This window comes from Urocitellus parryii, chromosome 1 (assembly GCF_045843805.1).
Source record: "Urocitellus parryii isolate mUroPar1 chromosome 1, mUroPar1.hap1, whole genome shotgun sequence".
In the NCBI taxonomy this organism is placed as follows: domain Eukaryota; kingdom Metazoa; phylum Chordata; class Mammalia; order Rodentia; family Sciuridae; genus Urocitellus; species Urocitellus parryii.
In genome coordinates this window covers 18,126,414-18,141,045 of record NC_135531.1, presented here as the reverse complement: position 1 = coordinate 18,141,045, position 14,632 = coordinate 18,126,414, and the positions used below count along the sequence as shown (strand labels likewise).

The 14,632-nt window shown below is 36.3% G+C and overlaps 1 protein-coding gene across 3 annotated transcripts in view; it reads right to left on the bottom strand.

Annotated features, from left to right (window-relative positions):
* Rictor (RPTOR independent companion of MTOR complex 2) overlaps window positions 1-14,429 on the bottom strand; it is a 114,202-nt gene extending 99,773 nt beyond the window's left edge. For all 3 annotated transcript variants that reach the window (XR_003301949.2, XM_026401781.2, XM_026401782.2), the window contains exons 1-2: window positions 14,330-14,429; window positions 14,110-14,157 (exon numbers count right to left, since the gene is read on the bottom strand). Coding sequence is in view for 2 of the 3 variants with exons in the window: in XM_026401781.2 (XP_026257566.2) it covers window positions 14,110-14,157; window positions 14,330-14,378 (97 nt within the window). In the remaining variant the exon portion in view is untranslated. The remainder of the gene's footprint in view (window positions 1-14,109; window positions 14,158-14,329) is intronic.
* Between the last annotated feature and the right edge of the window lie 203 nt (window positions 14,430-14,632).

Genomic DNA, 14,632 nt, shown 5'->3' with positions numbered 1-14,632 from the left:
CTATTTAATAAATCTGCTCAATGAACTAGTCCAGACCAGAAACAGCAAGGATCTTTCAAGGTTATAAAATGTTCCCCTTTTCAAGAAATTCTGAACTCCATCATTTTCCATACTTCTAAAAAGTGTATGCATAAAAATTTCAAACATTTTAATACTTAAAATTAATACTTGTGTCATAATTATCAGCATTTAGAAAATGTACGCCATCAGAAACTTTTACCTGCAATATAGCTATTTGTTTCATTTTCACATTTACTCTATTACTTTTGCACAATGAAATAAGTAAATTTTTCTTTATTCTAGAAGTCTATGCTAAATGTGTTGCTGAATTGTTTTCAATTCATTCAATTTCCTATTAAATACTCAATTCTAATTCTTGGGGACAGGCCTACCAAGGGATAGGCAGTGGAATCTTTTATTGCCAACTCTCACATCACCAACTTTCCAGGAAAAAAAGAAAAAAACAATAAAGGATTTATTATATAAACAACTGAAATTTATTTTATATTAGGAATATCAAGCATAGCAAAAGAAAACAATTCATCTCTATAGCATTTTCTGTTAGAATCACCAGAAAATTAGAAAAGAGCAAAAGAGAAACAGAAACCAGTGAGAGAAACTGAGAGAAACAAGATCAAAAAAAAGAAACAATCTCACAGAGAGTTTATAACTATCAACAAGATTTGAGACACTCAGTCTCATAAAGGTCTACTGGAAAAATCAGTGACATTATGATTTCCTCATGATGTGAGATTAGACAGTTAAAATGGTTCTTTTTGAGTTCTTAAAAAAGAGAATCAGGGCTGGGGTTGTGACTCAGAGGTAGAGCGCTTGCCTAGCACACATCAGGAACTGGGTTCGATACTCAGCACCACATAACAATTAGAAAATAAAAGTATTGTGTCCACCTACAACTAAAAAATAAATGTTCAAAAAAAAAGAATCAGATAAGACATTTAACCATATGTATGTATGTGCTTTCAAGGAGAAGCATCTTTATTTTACAATTACAACTATATGTTATTAAACTACCATATTAACACATACTGATATATCCACATGAGCATACTATTGAACTCAGGACCAAATAATGTTTATTATATTTCCTTTTTCTAAATACTAAATCAACTTTGGTAATCATTCTACCAATAATTTAATCGGGATATCACAAAACTTACTGGATTAGAATTCTAATTTTTTCTGCTTTCTAGATAATCTGATCCTGTACTTTTCTTTAAGCAGTCATTTGGGGAGGGGGTAAGGGATGGAAACCCTCACCCATCAAGATGTGTTAACTAGCTAAAACCTATTTAATCAAAAGCCCAGGCAGAAGAGGCAAAAGATAAACAGAGAACACTTTTTTTTTTCCCCAAAATTTATCCACTGGCCTAGCCAAAAGGAAAAAAAAAAAATCCATCCACATCATGCCATCCCTGACACATAAAAAGACTAGGATTAACTTTAATTATATATACAAAATAACACTGGTTGAATGAAACCAGACACACAGGAGTGTACATTATATGAGTATAAACATGAAGTTCAAAAATAGGCTAGTCTTCCACATTAAAGTCAGGATAGTGTCTTCCTTGGTGGGAGAAAACAGTGACTAGGAGGAGACACAGAATAGAAATTTCTACGGTATTGCAGTATTATGTTTCTTGATATGAATTCGGATTATTCATGTGTTCAATTTGCCAAAGTTCACAGAACTGTTCCTAGGACGAACACTTTTGGGCAAGTTATTTTTCAACAAAAATTTTAATATAACATTTATTCTTCAGTTTCAATAATAGCCCTATCCTATAAATCAAATAAATACTAAAATTCTGTATCCTTATTGTTCTTCTCTCAATAAATGATTCATGTCTTTATTCATGCCCTAGTTCCTCTTGATTATTTCTACCCATTCAAAACTTATACAATGCCCCAGTTCCTATTATTTTTTCCCAGGCACATTAATCTTTCTTTTCTCTCATCTCTTGCTTTTACTGACAATACAAATAAGAACATTAGTATCTATTTATTCATAGCTATGTGTCAAAACTAAAATATATCTAATTTACAAACATCTTTCACTCCTAAATCTTATCTCCAATGGAGATGAAAGGATCTGGAGAGTAGCAAATACAAGGAAGAACTTTCTCTGAAATTCTCTTACCTTAAAGGACTGATTTTCCAGAATATATGCAAATGCTGAAAATCCCTCCTTCAGATCTCATCAAGAAGATGGGGATGCACAGGACTGATACATATATTATAAGATAGGAAGGAAGAATACCACTGACACCACACCAAAAGCCCAAACTATGTCCCAGACTAATGTCTATTCTTTTAGGCCCATTCAGCTCCCCTAAAAATTATTTACTCTTCCTCTAAAACTGTTTACATCCCCCACTTCTCTCTTCCAAGAAGTATATAAGCTTCTATATCTCATTGGGTAATCACTGTCTTTTGATGCCCCTGTACATGTATTAAATTTGTATGCCTTTTCTTCCGTTAATCTGTCTAAACATAGAAACAATAATTATAACATACAGTGACTGTCGAAAGCAATGCAGCAGCACATAAAAATCAAAAAATTAACTGTATGTTACAGAGTATAGTAATATGTTATCCTCCCCCCACTCCCAACACAAAAATTGATATTTATAATATTGACCTAAGCAGAAGAGGAAAAGTTAAAATAGAGCTGGTATATTTCTTTTAAGAGGGAAATATGCAATAAGTCTAGAAATAATTTCATCCAAAATAGTTAAAATGTACACTTTTGAGTTCACTTAATAATTTGCTTCCTCAGAGTTTGAAATTATATTCTTCCAGTAGTGTGATTTATCTTCTGTTTGGAGAAAGACCTTAAAGGGTTAAGTACATTGGTTTTAGCATCAAAAACAATAAAAGGCATCTGAATGTCACCTTTCTCTACTTTAATACCTATATTTCCTTTGGAGTAAGGAAATATAGGTATTAAAAGTTAGGCATTGCCCCATTTTCTTCATCAATTACACGGATATGTTAATACATATCTTCTAGATAAGCAGAAAGATTAAATCAGATAATTTAAGTAATGCTTTTTAACAGAGTTCCCAGCACACAATATGGTCCACTGCTGCTTTTTCTCATAATAAAAGACCATGTCTTCAACATTTAGCAACTTGAACAATGCCAGATACATACCCAGTATTCAATAAATATTTAGTGACTAGCCTGGAGAATGTTTAAAGATACAGTCAGGCATGGTGGTACATGCTGGTAATTCCAGCGACTCATGCTGGTAATTCCAGCGACTCAGGTGGCTAAGGTAAGAGGTATCACAACTTCAAGGCTAGCCTCAGTAATTTTTGAGAGGCTCTAAGCAACTTTGTGAGACACTGTCTCCAACTAAAATATAAAAAGGACTAAGGGCGCAATGGTAAAGTGACCCTGGGTTCAATCCTTAGTACCTCAAAAATATAAAATTAGTAAATAAATAAAAACAGATTTTTTTTAAATCACACTATTTCTCTGTAGAACTCTTACAATATAGAAACAATTACTGATATTTGTGAAAAATGCTTTGTAGGACTAAAAAGTCAAGTCTAATAAAAAAATAACTATTAGAAGAAACAATAACACAGACAACAGCTCAGTTTACCCCAATCTCTTATTCATCTCCTTTTTATTTCTCTTTGAAAAACTACCAATATTTTTTAAAATAACTTCTTCCATTTTGCTATGGAAAATAAGAGAATTTGTATATTTACTGAATTCTGCTATGAAAAAGGAAAAAGACAATGTTAGAGTTCTTTTTAAAGCATCTGAAGTGATGTAAACTTTTAATGGTATTGTAATCTGAAATTCATTAAAAATAGCTATAAAATTTTATGTAATAATTATAGGACATATGAAATCTTATATTACATAAGAATTAATGTGATTTGCATTACACCAAGTTATGTTATTAAAAATAACACTAGAAACTGTAGTATAGGTAATAAAATCACGTGATTCTAAATAAGGAAGGAAATAGTACTCAAACATCCCACCATCATTATTTTATACAACTATAATACGAGATGGATATGATTACAAACTTCTTATCTATAACTTAAAGTTCCACAACATTCCACTTCTCATTTGGTGACAAACACAAAAAATACCATAAGATTTCACAGCATCTGAAAATGTGTTTCCAACCACATTTTTACAGTCTTTCTCCCTGGAACACTATTCTTAAAGCGTTTTACCTTCTCTGTTTTCTTCTTTTCTCCCTCCTTTCCCCTCCAGCCCCTCCATCCACCTCTAACTCTCTAAGTTCTTCTCACTCTCCCTTCTTTCTCTTCCTTCCTACTTTTCCTCTCTCTCTTTTGCTTTCTCTCCCCCATGGGGAGGGAGGTGGTAAACAGTAGTGTGGTATTAGGGAGTGCATTATAGAATTATGAGTGGGAAAAAAACAGGGCAATCAAAAAGTTTTAGTATATGAGGGATGAGCATGGAAATAATTAGCACTACTATTTTAAGATGTGATTTCCAGAAATATGAAACTACTGATAAAAATATGTATGTGCACACATCTAAAACAGTTAAATACACTTATTATCTGGCAAGCTGTTTCTTCTTAGTACATAAATTACTTGGCAATCTTCTTTGTTTACAGTTTCTGTTTCTCTTCACCTTCTTCATTATAAGAAACTTGTGAAATTATACTAGATTCAGAGCAAGATTATTAAAACTCCTGCAAGTGGCAATTCAAGTATTTTTTTGTTTTCCTAATATTGAAATAATTACGTCAAGCATTACTTATCATTTACTCAAATCTCTAGAGGGCTTGGAAGGGTGTCTGGATTTGGCAATGAAATATTCTCCATATTTTATGATCTTCATTTCAAATATTCTATCTCATTGTGTGGCCACATTTAAATTTTGAGATCAGAAAATAAGTCATTTTAGTGTAGAAAATAACAAAAACACTACCCATCCCATTATAGTCTCTATTTACACACCATACATTTAGAAAGAAGTTTGATAAATTTATAGAGCCTCTTGAACATGAATAATGCCCTATATTAGCAATATTAATGAAGGGGAAAGATATGTACTACAAAATTATAGAATAAAAAATAATTTATTCTATGGTTTGAAATATAAGCATTTCTCAATTTCTCAATCCAGTCCAGCAACTATCTTCAAAGGTCAGAAAAGCTTAAATTTAAAATATCAATCTTTAATAGTTAAGAGATAAAAGGAAAAAACTTACTACCAACGTTTCTCAACATTATCAAGATATACTCAATAATATGCCAGGAAATTTTGTTTTCAAAGTTAACATGTGATTTTTAAAACCCCAGCCTAGAGCTCTACCTATTTAAATGTTACCTTTCTATGCAAAGGTGTTACAGGTGTCCTTATTTCATCATTTTTATGAGGTTTTCCCTCTTGGTCCATTGTTGACCTATCTCCCGTTTTTTTCTTCCCTGAGTTCTCCAAGCTCTTTGACACCTTTAGAGAGATAATTGTCAAAATACTTCAAATACTACTGTCCTACACTGTGCATTGATAGGGGTGTATCACAACTACAACAAAAGCTCTTTGATAGCAGAGTCATACCTTCCATAACACAACAGCATTATCCAGTGTGATAATATACTCAATATACTCATTAAAGATATATAGTGCCAGCATGATGGCACACACCTGTAATCCCAGAGGCTCTGGAGGCTGAGGCAGGAGGATCATGAGTTCAAAACCAGCTTCAGCAAAAGCAAGGCACTAAGCAACTCAGTGAGATCCTGTGTCTAAATAAAATACATAAATGGGGCTGAGGATGTGGCTCAGTGGCTGAGTGCCCCCGAGTTCAATTCTTGGTACACTCTCCCCTGTAAAAAATATTGGTTGGCCAAGCATGGTGACACACACCTATAATGCCGGCTACTTGGGAGGCTGAGGCAGGAGGATTACAAGATCAAACTTGGACAACCTAGAAAAACCCTATCTTGAAATAAGATTTTAAAAAGGGCAAAGGTGTAGCTCAGTAGAAAAGCACTTGCCTAGTATACTTGAGGCCCTGGGTTCAATCCCCAGTACTGAAGGGGAGGGAAAAAACTGGTTGACATTAAGAAAATCACTACAAATCCAAATTCTTCAATAATACAGGGTTTACACACACACAAAAAAAGGAATACTTCTGAGAGTGATTTAACAAAGCCATAAATAATAAATGCTTTCTTTTTCATCTTCCAATATCCCATTATAACATCTGAGAATCACAAAGACTGAAAATGAAAAGTACTTTAAGTATGCATTTTGAAAAAGTATGCATTTTGAAGTGAGAAAACTGAAGCCCAGAATTAATGAAGAATAGAACTGAATTCTCCAGACACCAACTTCAACACTACAGTCTTAGCCCCTTCAACTTAAAAAGTTTTTTTCTTGTCTTCAGAGATTATAATCATCATCATTTTCTTTTCTTCTGTTGGTCTCTTTCTTGTTGATACCTACCTCTAACATAAACCTTCATTATCTTATCCTTAAACACTGAAATTTTAAACTCTTTCTCCAATTAGGAGGGTTCAGCTCAAAAGCAGAATACCTACTTAGCATTTATAAGACCCTAGAGTCAAACTCCAGCACCAAAAAAAAAAAAAAGTTTCCATTTACATTTCACAACACTTTATACAGACGATACTCAGATCACAAATCAGAAAAACTACTACTAAGCCCCTAGTCCAGTATTTGCTGCTACCTCTTACACATCTCTGTCAACATTAATCACCTAAAGTACAAAACTGGACTCATTATCATCCCTCCCAAAATGACTTCTCTATAGTATGGAACTATCCATTTCCATTATTCCTCAGGACTACAAACTTTAATAAGTGCTCTCTTACTCTATTCTCCTACTTAAAACTGTATTTATTATTCCTTTTCTCATCTCTGTTTCCATTCAAAAAATACTTCAGAGGCTGGGGGTGTAGCTCAGTCAAAGAACATCCATGAAGGTCCTGAGTTCAATATCCAGCACTGAGAGGAAAAAACAAACCCAAAACTTGAGTGATTGTTATATAATAGAGGCTAGTGGGGGCAGTGGGTAATGTTAAAACTTAGCAAAACAGAACTGCTGTCCTCAAGAAGCTTAAGATCTAGTGAAGGGCAAAAAAATTGGACAAAAAACTAAAACAATGGTAAGTGCTATTCTGGAAGGATAATGATATGGAAAAGTAGAAGAGGAAGCAGTAAATTCCCACAGAAAGATTCCCACAAGTGACATGTGACCTTACTCTTAAAGAATTACACTAAGAGTCCTGGAAATGCAAAACAAAACCTATGCAAATTCACGTAAATATGAAACTGCATGTTACATTTAAGGAATAGCAGTCTTCTTTGACTAAAGCAATTATTCTCTAGGGGCAGTTTCCAAAGGGAAAGATCAGGAATGTCGGGTTGGTGCTTAACCTAGCAAACTTATCCAAAGTACATGTATGAAGATACGAATTGGTATGAATGTACTTTGTATACAGCCAGAAATTTGAAAAATTGTGGTCTACATGTGTAATAAGAATTGTAATACCTTCCGCTGTCATATATAAATAAAAAAATAAATTTAAAAAAAACTAGCAAACTTGGGCTGGGGTTGTGGCCCACTGGCACAGCGCTTGCTTCATCTGTGAGGCACTGGGATTGATTCTCAGAATCACATATAAAGGTCCATCAATAACTAAAAAAACAAACAAAAAAAAAAGCTAGCAAACTCTCCCCAATTCCCTTTGAGAAGCACTGTGAATAATGAAGGGAGGCAGAGTGTTATACACATGAACAATCCAGAGACAGATATATTTGACTAATATGGTTAAGGTAGTATAGAAGAAAATAATATAGGAATAAATCCTAAAAGGCCTTGAGTGCTGAGCTAAGGAATTTGGACTTTATTCTTGGAGCACAAATGAACCTGTACCATGTATGTATGGGTAGTTTTTATTATTGTTTTGCTTTTAATATAAAAGAATGAAAAGATTAAATCTGATTTACAGGGAAATAATCCAGCAGATGAAGTAAAGAGCTACTGTATCAGCTATAAGACTTTACTGTTGCTCAAATGAGATAATAAGATGTGATAATAAGATGCTGGATCAAATGAGATATCAAATGAGATAGTAAGATGCTATTTCAGAGGCGAACTGGAGGAACATACCTAAGAGATTGAGCAGTCTCTACCTTGAACCTAGATGTTGGTGGTACCTAAAAAGTGAAAGATGGGTACTCTTTGGGGTACAAAGTTTTACACATCATGACTTTGAGATGATTACCAGACACACAGAGGTCACTAACTAGCCTTGTGACCCTGGCTAAATTATAGCTTTCTATGTTTCAATCCTTCAATATTTCAAAGCATATATTCTCAAAATATAAGCTTTTGAGAAACTTATAAAATATAAGCTTTTGAGAGCCTTATAAAAATAAGGATCAGAGTTTCCTCAAATAGTTGTTGAAGATTAGGTGAAATAACATTTTAATGCCTGGCACAAAATATTCATGCAAAGTAGTACCAATAGTTGAAACAGAAATTTTAATGCCAATGAATTTTGCAAGATATTATTAGCATCAGTTTAGAAAGTATTTTCAGTATAGGGAGGGACCTGTGCTTATGAAACTGTAGTGGTTTGTACTAAAATCTGTAGGAAAGACTGTCTTCTGAAAATTGGCAAAGGCCTAGAAATTAGACCAGAAACTATGCAACTCCTAGAAGAAAATACAGGGTCAACACTCCAACATATAGGCATAGGCAATCACTTTCTCAGTAAGATCCCTAAAGCTCAGGAAATAATGCCAGAAGTTGATAAATGGGATAGCATCAAATTAAAACCTTCTGCACAGCAAAGGAAACATTAGGAATGTGAAGAGAGAACCTACACAATGTGAAAAAAGGGAAAGAAAGGTGTGGTGAGGGCATAGGAATTTCATGAAAATCAAAGGGAGATCGGTAGAGGAAAGGGGAAGGAGGGGAGAAGTATTGGGGAGTGATAATGGCCAAATTCCCATTATACTGTGTACACACACGTTTAAATATATAACAATGAATCCCATTATGCACAACTATAATGTACCAATAAAAAAAGTAGAAAGTGGAAAGAAAAGCAGTATGGAACTTAAAAAAATAAAACTTCTGTGTAAAAAGAAATTATACTGGTTAAGATATAAAGTTGTGGAATAAGAATAAACTATTCTGTCTATATAGTGTCTACAAAACAAAAAAACTATTTCATAATCTTTATTGCTTCTTATTTCCCACCCTCAACCCATGCCCAATGAAGGATATAATAAATGCTTACTGAACATGAAAAAAACCAAACCAACAGAAAGGAAGAAATGAAATAAAAGAAAATCTTAGTTCTATAAAGAATCTTAGAGGAAACAGTATCAAGAGCATAAAATTACTCTTGGACAAAAACAGACATGCTTTATTATCTGACTTAGGAGAAGAGAAGGTAAACATAGGAGAAGAAAAGAGTATGGAATTCATACTGAACAGCCTCTATCTTCTTAATAAAGAATAGCCAGGTGTGGTGGTATACACCTGTATTTCCAGCTACTCAGGAGACTGAAATGAGGAGGGAGCAGGAAGATTGCAAGTTTACAGCCACCTGAGAAACTTAATGAAACTAGTTCAAAATTTAAAAAAGGTCTGGGGATAAAGATCAATGGCAGAGCATCCCTGTATTCAATCTCCAGTACTGGGGAGGAAAAGAAAGAAAACCACTACACAGCATAGAGGGAAAACAAAAATCAGTTTGGAATCCAAAGAAAACAAATTAGTCGATTCCTCCACTCTAACACATATTCTACTTAATTTCTGTAGCCAGCAGCCTGGTCCAGTTCTCCAGTATCTCTTAATACTAAATTAGTAGCCCTCTAACCAGCTTCTCTACTGACTTTCCCTTTCCAAAGGTGTAGTATATTGCTTAGAGAGCCAATTTGTCCATCTCTTCTTATGCAGTCATCTCCTCAAGATTTCTCTGATCCTTTACCCACCAGATTGTCAATCATTCTCTCTGGCTACTACTGGGCTACTTCTATTCCTTATACAGTTTGATTACTAAATATTGTTCCATAACCCAATCACTTCTTTATGTCTGTTCCAATAAACTCTTCACAAGGGGGTAAAACTTTCCTCATTCTTATTTCTCCAACACTTAATTCCGAATCTGGTATATAATAGGCATTTAGTCAATATCTATTAGTGAGCAATTAAAAAATGAAATTACAAGAAATCAAAAAACAAAGTTAAGTATCCAAAAATACATAATTTCAAAGGACTTTCCTGTTCTTCTAGGTACTGAACAACCAAGTCAGTAAACATTTTTTTTTTTTATTCACAGTGCAGAAAAACGTAAAGGGATTAGATAGTTAAAACTATAAAACTCAACAGTACTTTTAATAAATTTTATTACAATAATTATATTTGAATACAGATGTGTTTATGTTCTGGGAATTCACTTTGAACACTATAATAAAACGGGCTTACCCAGGAATAACACTGTGTCTTTTCAAGTGAGAGTTCAATGTCAGGAAAAGATGTACTACTGAAGGAATTGGGGGCAGAAGGTGGGGGCTGTCTGTGGAAGTGGCTAACAGAAGCATTTGGGTTTCAAAATATATTTTCGCATGAAATATACAGAGAATAATACTGGGGATTTTTTACAAATTAAACAGAGTAGGTGTCTGAACAAAACTGAAAGCAACAATTACCAGAAAGTTGACTGTAAAATCCACTACAAGGAGTTCCTAAACTGGGTCAAAATTAAATCTATCAATAATTTTTCACTGAGGTACTCTGTAATAAGTACAGCAATAACACCAGTACCACACCCCCAAAAACCCTTAGAACTTTCCTAGGCCTCAAGAAGTCTGAAAGGCTAGTCATTATTACTAAGAAATTTTCTGAAGTCAGGAAGAGAAATTCTAAGGTCCTGTAAAATAACACTTCATACTGTATCTTAAGTGCATATAAAGGAATGTGCTTTATTTAGACTTCATTCATTGGCAATCTCTATTTTTTGGTAGTCTCTTTTAACGTAAAAGTTTTGATTTCTGTTGTTATATTCAAAACTCTACTTCAGATATCAATACAATAGAATGTCTCAAAAAATAAGCTTGAATTCTATGATTCCTTGTTAAATAAACTTATAATAATCAAAACAAACATGTGATATATTTTAATGTGATTTAAAGAATTCTGATTTTACAATATAGGAAGGCAACAAATATTAAACATCACAGAGCATAAAATCCTACACTGAAAACTTCAATTAAGAACTACTTCATTTACGTCTAACATTCTTACTAACTCTTTGAAGTAATGGGGTTTTTTCAAGATAAAGAAACCGGAGGTTAAGCAAGGTCAAGTAACTTGTCCCAAATCACTCTCAAACTGAACTCTAACTTGAATAGACACAGTGTTATTTCTGGGTAAGCCCCTCTTACAGTGTTCAAAGTGAATTCCCAGAACACAAACAAATCTATATTCAAATATAATTATTGGAATAAAATTTATTAGAAGTACTATTGAGCTTTATAGTTTCGATAATCTAATCCTTTTACTTTTCCTTTAATAAGAATAAAAATGTTTACTGTCTTGGTTATTGTTAAGAGACACAGCTGAGATCACAACCCAGAGTTATTTGACTTTATAGTTAGCTCTCTTTTCACTATACATTGATAGCTTCTTTGGGGATTATAATGACCCTAACCTCTATAATGAACTCTGTTGAATTATTTACATGATTAATTTCTCAAAAAATACAGAAAAATAATTAGAATGAGAGCAAACACTAACCTTAGTATCAAACAAAAATTTCCATTACCCAAACTTTATAGTTTTACATACTGTAATCCAATACACAAACAGCTGCCCTTCAGCTGCAACCCAGACTGCCTCACAGTTCTAAATGATTACTACAGTTAAATTCCTCATGAACTTTCACATTAGATCCACAAGCCTTCTTTGAACAATGAAATGTTTGTCAGAATAACAGTTTCTCTAAACAATAGTGTCACTATAATGAACCTAACTCAGATTACTTTCTTATTCTAAACTTCCTTATAATTTAGAATACAGTTCTCATGTAACCTCTCACTCTTGGTTGTGTCCTGCTTTTGCAATCAGTTTCAGTTGGCTGTGTATATTTTGTTCAAAACTGAAGTACATTTTGTTAGGACAAGCAGAAATAGAATTTTCTGCAGTCTTTATATAATCCTGGAAACACCTATGGTCATAATCAGGTGTTTACTGTCACAGAATGTAGCCATTTTAAGCAATGAACATTTGGTGTTATCTGTATTCTTGAGTAAAATAGAAATAAACCATAAGCATCAAATCAATCTTGTTTTGACACAACTCAAAATTTTGACACTAACCAGCTCCATATAGGAGCTCAACAAACTCAACTCCATGTACAACCATACTTTACTTGCAACACCATATCCAAACAGGTTTTTAAGGAAGAAACTAGTCTCAAGTTTACTTAATAAGTGGGGTTTTTTTTTTTTTTTGGTCGCCATCTGAAACACATGCTTGCATATAAAAATTGGATCGCTAATACACTATATTTGTTAGAGAACTGAAATGCTAAATTTTCAAGTCTGTAAGAAATGATTGCTATTTTATAAGAAAGTTCACTATAAAATCTATTTTATATAATTTTTATACATGTTATATAGTTTTCAAATTGTTGCTCAAAAATCAAAAACTTTACATTTTTCTATACTAATTCTCAAAATCTGCTGGATAGAAGTTCCAAATTAATGCACTGGTGATCTACTTAGTTGCCACTTCCAGTACTTAATGCACTACTATACTGCATTTTTAAAAATTCTTCTGCCTTTAAAAGGATCTGGTTCAGCTAAAGCTAAGTCTCCAAACTTTCAGAATAAAGTATTAAGTCACAAAAATGTACACTTTTAGCTAAATGAAAATTGGCCTGTTTATATTCCAGTAAGCTTACATTACGACATACAAAATAAAACAAATTAGAGAATGCATTATGCTTTCAATACAGAGGTGAGCCTCAACAATTGAACCCATGTATGAAAACACTGTAATAACAGTCACTGCATTGAGTACAACACGGGTTATAAATTGATCTCATGGAATGTTTACAACGACTTCTTAAAGAAAACTTCCTAAGGTGTTTCACAGATCACAAGAAGAAACTGATTCTGTACAATGAACCAGATTACTCTCCAAGCTATAGCCGGTGTGAAACATGACCGTTGGAATCAGTAGACCAAATCCTGCTTATCATGGAAGAGAAAAGAATTTTGTATGCAACCACAAATTCTTCAGCAAGACACTGTCGGATAAACTCCAATACGGTGACTGACAGAAAAAGGAGTAGTTGGATTCGGGCCTTAAAAATATAACCCGGTTTTACCCTGCTCCGAAGGTGTAAACAAACCCAATCTCCACTGCAGAAGGTAAACAATGAACCTGCATCGGGGTGAGTGGGCGGTCTTTTGCCAACTACAAACCCGGCGGCCCAGGAAAGGGAAGCAGGAGGGAAATACAGCTTAAAACGTACACTTCGCAGTAAAGAACGGCTCCAGTTTTCACTACTGAGTTATCCATGCTGCGGGTCCCCACAGGACGGTGAGCAGAGAGAAGTCACGCAGTCAGTAAGAACCAAGCAGGTCCAGCAAGCATCTCCTCCGGGGGACGGGGAAGGCAGGATGTGGTCGCTGTTCCCTCAAACACCCTTCGGCAACCCAAACAACAACCTCTACCTCCCTCCGGCCGCTCCAGGGTTCGGTGCACGAGCTCCGAGATAGGTGTAAACGCTCCCTGGGGTCCGCGGAACCCAAAGGGGTCGCTGGCTCGCCGAGTTCCGCTACATGCTCCCCCACACCCGAGGCCCGGACCAGGGCTCCAGCTAGCGAAGGGGGCACCGGGAAGGGGGATGGGTCTGGCGAGGCAGCCCGGGCTGGGCTCCCGCGGGCCGGCAGGCGGGGCTCGGGCTCTGCCCCCCGCTCCCTCGCGGGTCCCGTGCGGGGCCCGCCCCTGCCTCCAGCTCTCGGCCCCCGGCCCCGGCTCCTCCCCAGGAACGCGCCCTCGCCGCCGCCCGCGGCGCCCAGCGTTACCTCGGGTCAGATCCAGCGGGACGTTCTCCTCGCCGCTGTCATTCCGCCCTGCGCGAAACAGACACACAGCCCCAATTAGGATTCGCTCGCAGGCCAGCGGCGGCTGCCCTGGCTCCGGCCAGCGCCCCGGCTCGCTTCCCCCACCCAGGGCCAGGGGAAGGCAAGTGCCAAGGGTGGCGGGCGCGGGGTTGGTGGGGCGTGAGGGCTGCAGCGGGCTTACCTCGTATTCGGAGGTTCTTCAGAGAGCGGCCGCGGCCGATCGCCGCCATATTGACGGGTTTCAGTCACAACACCGGAAACCTCGCCCAATCGCGCGAGAACCCCTTCCCCTCCCTGCGCGCCGCGCCCGCCCCCCGCGGCATCTCCCCCGCCCCTCAGCGGCGGCGGGCGGTGGTGGCGGTGCCCGCGGGACTGGGGTGGAGAAGGGAGTGCGACGCCCACTCTGAACCTAGAAGCGGCTCGCGGCACCAGCCCGGTCATCCCGGCACACACGCCTACGGGCAGGGGACATGTCCCACGAAGG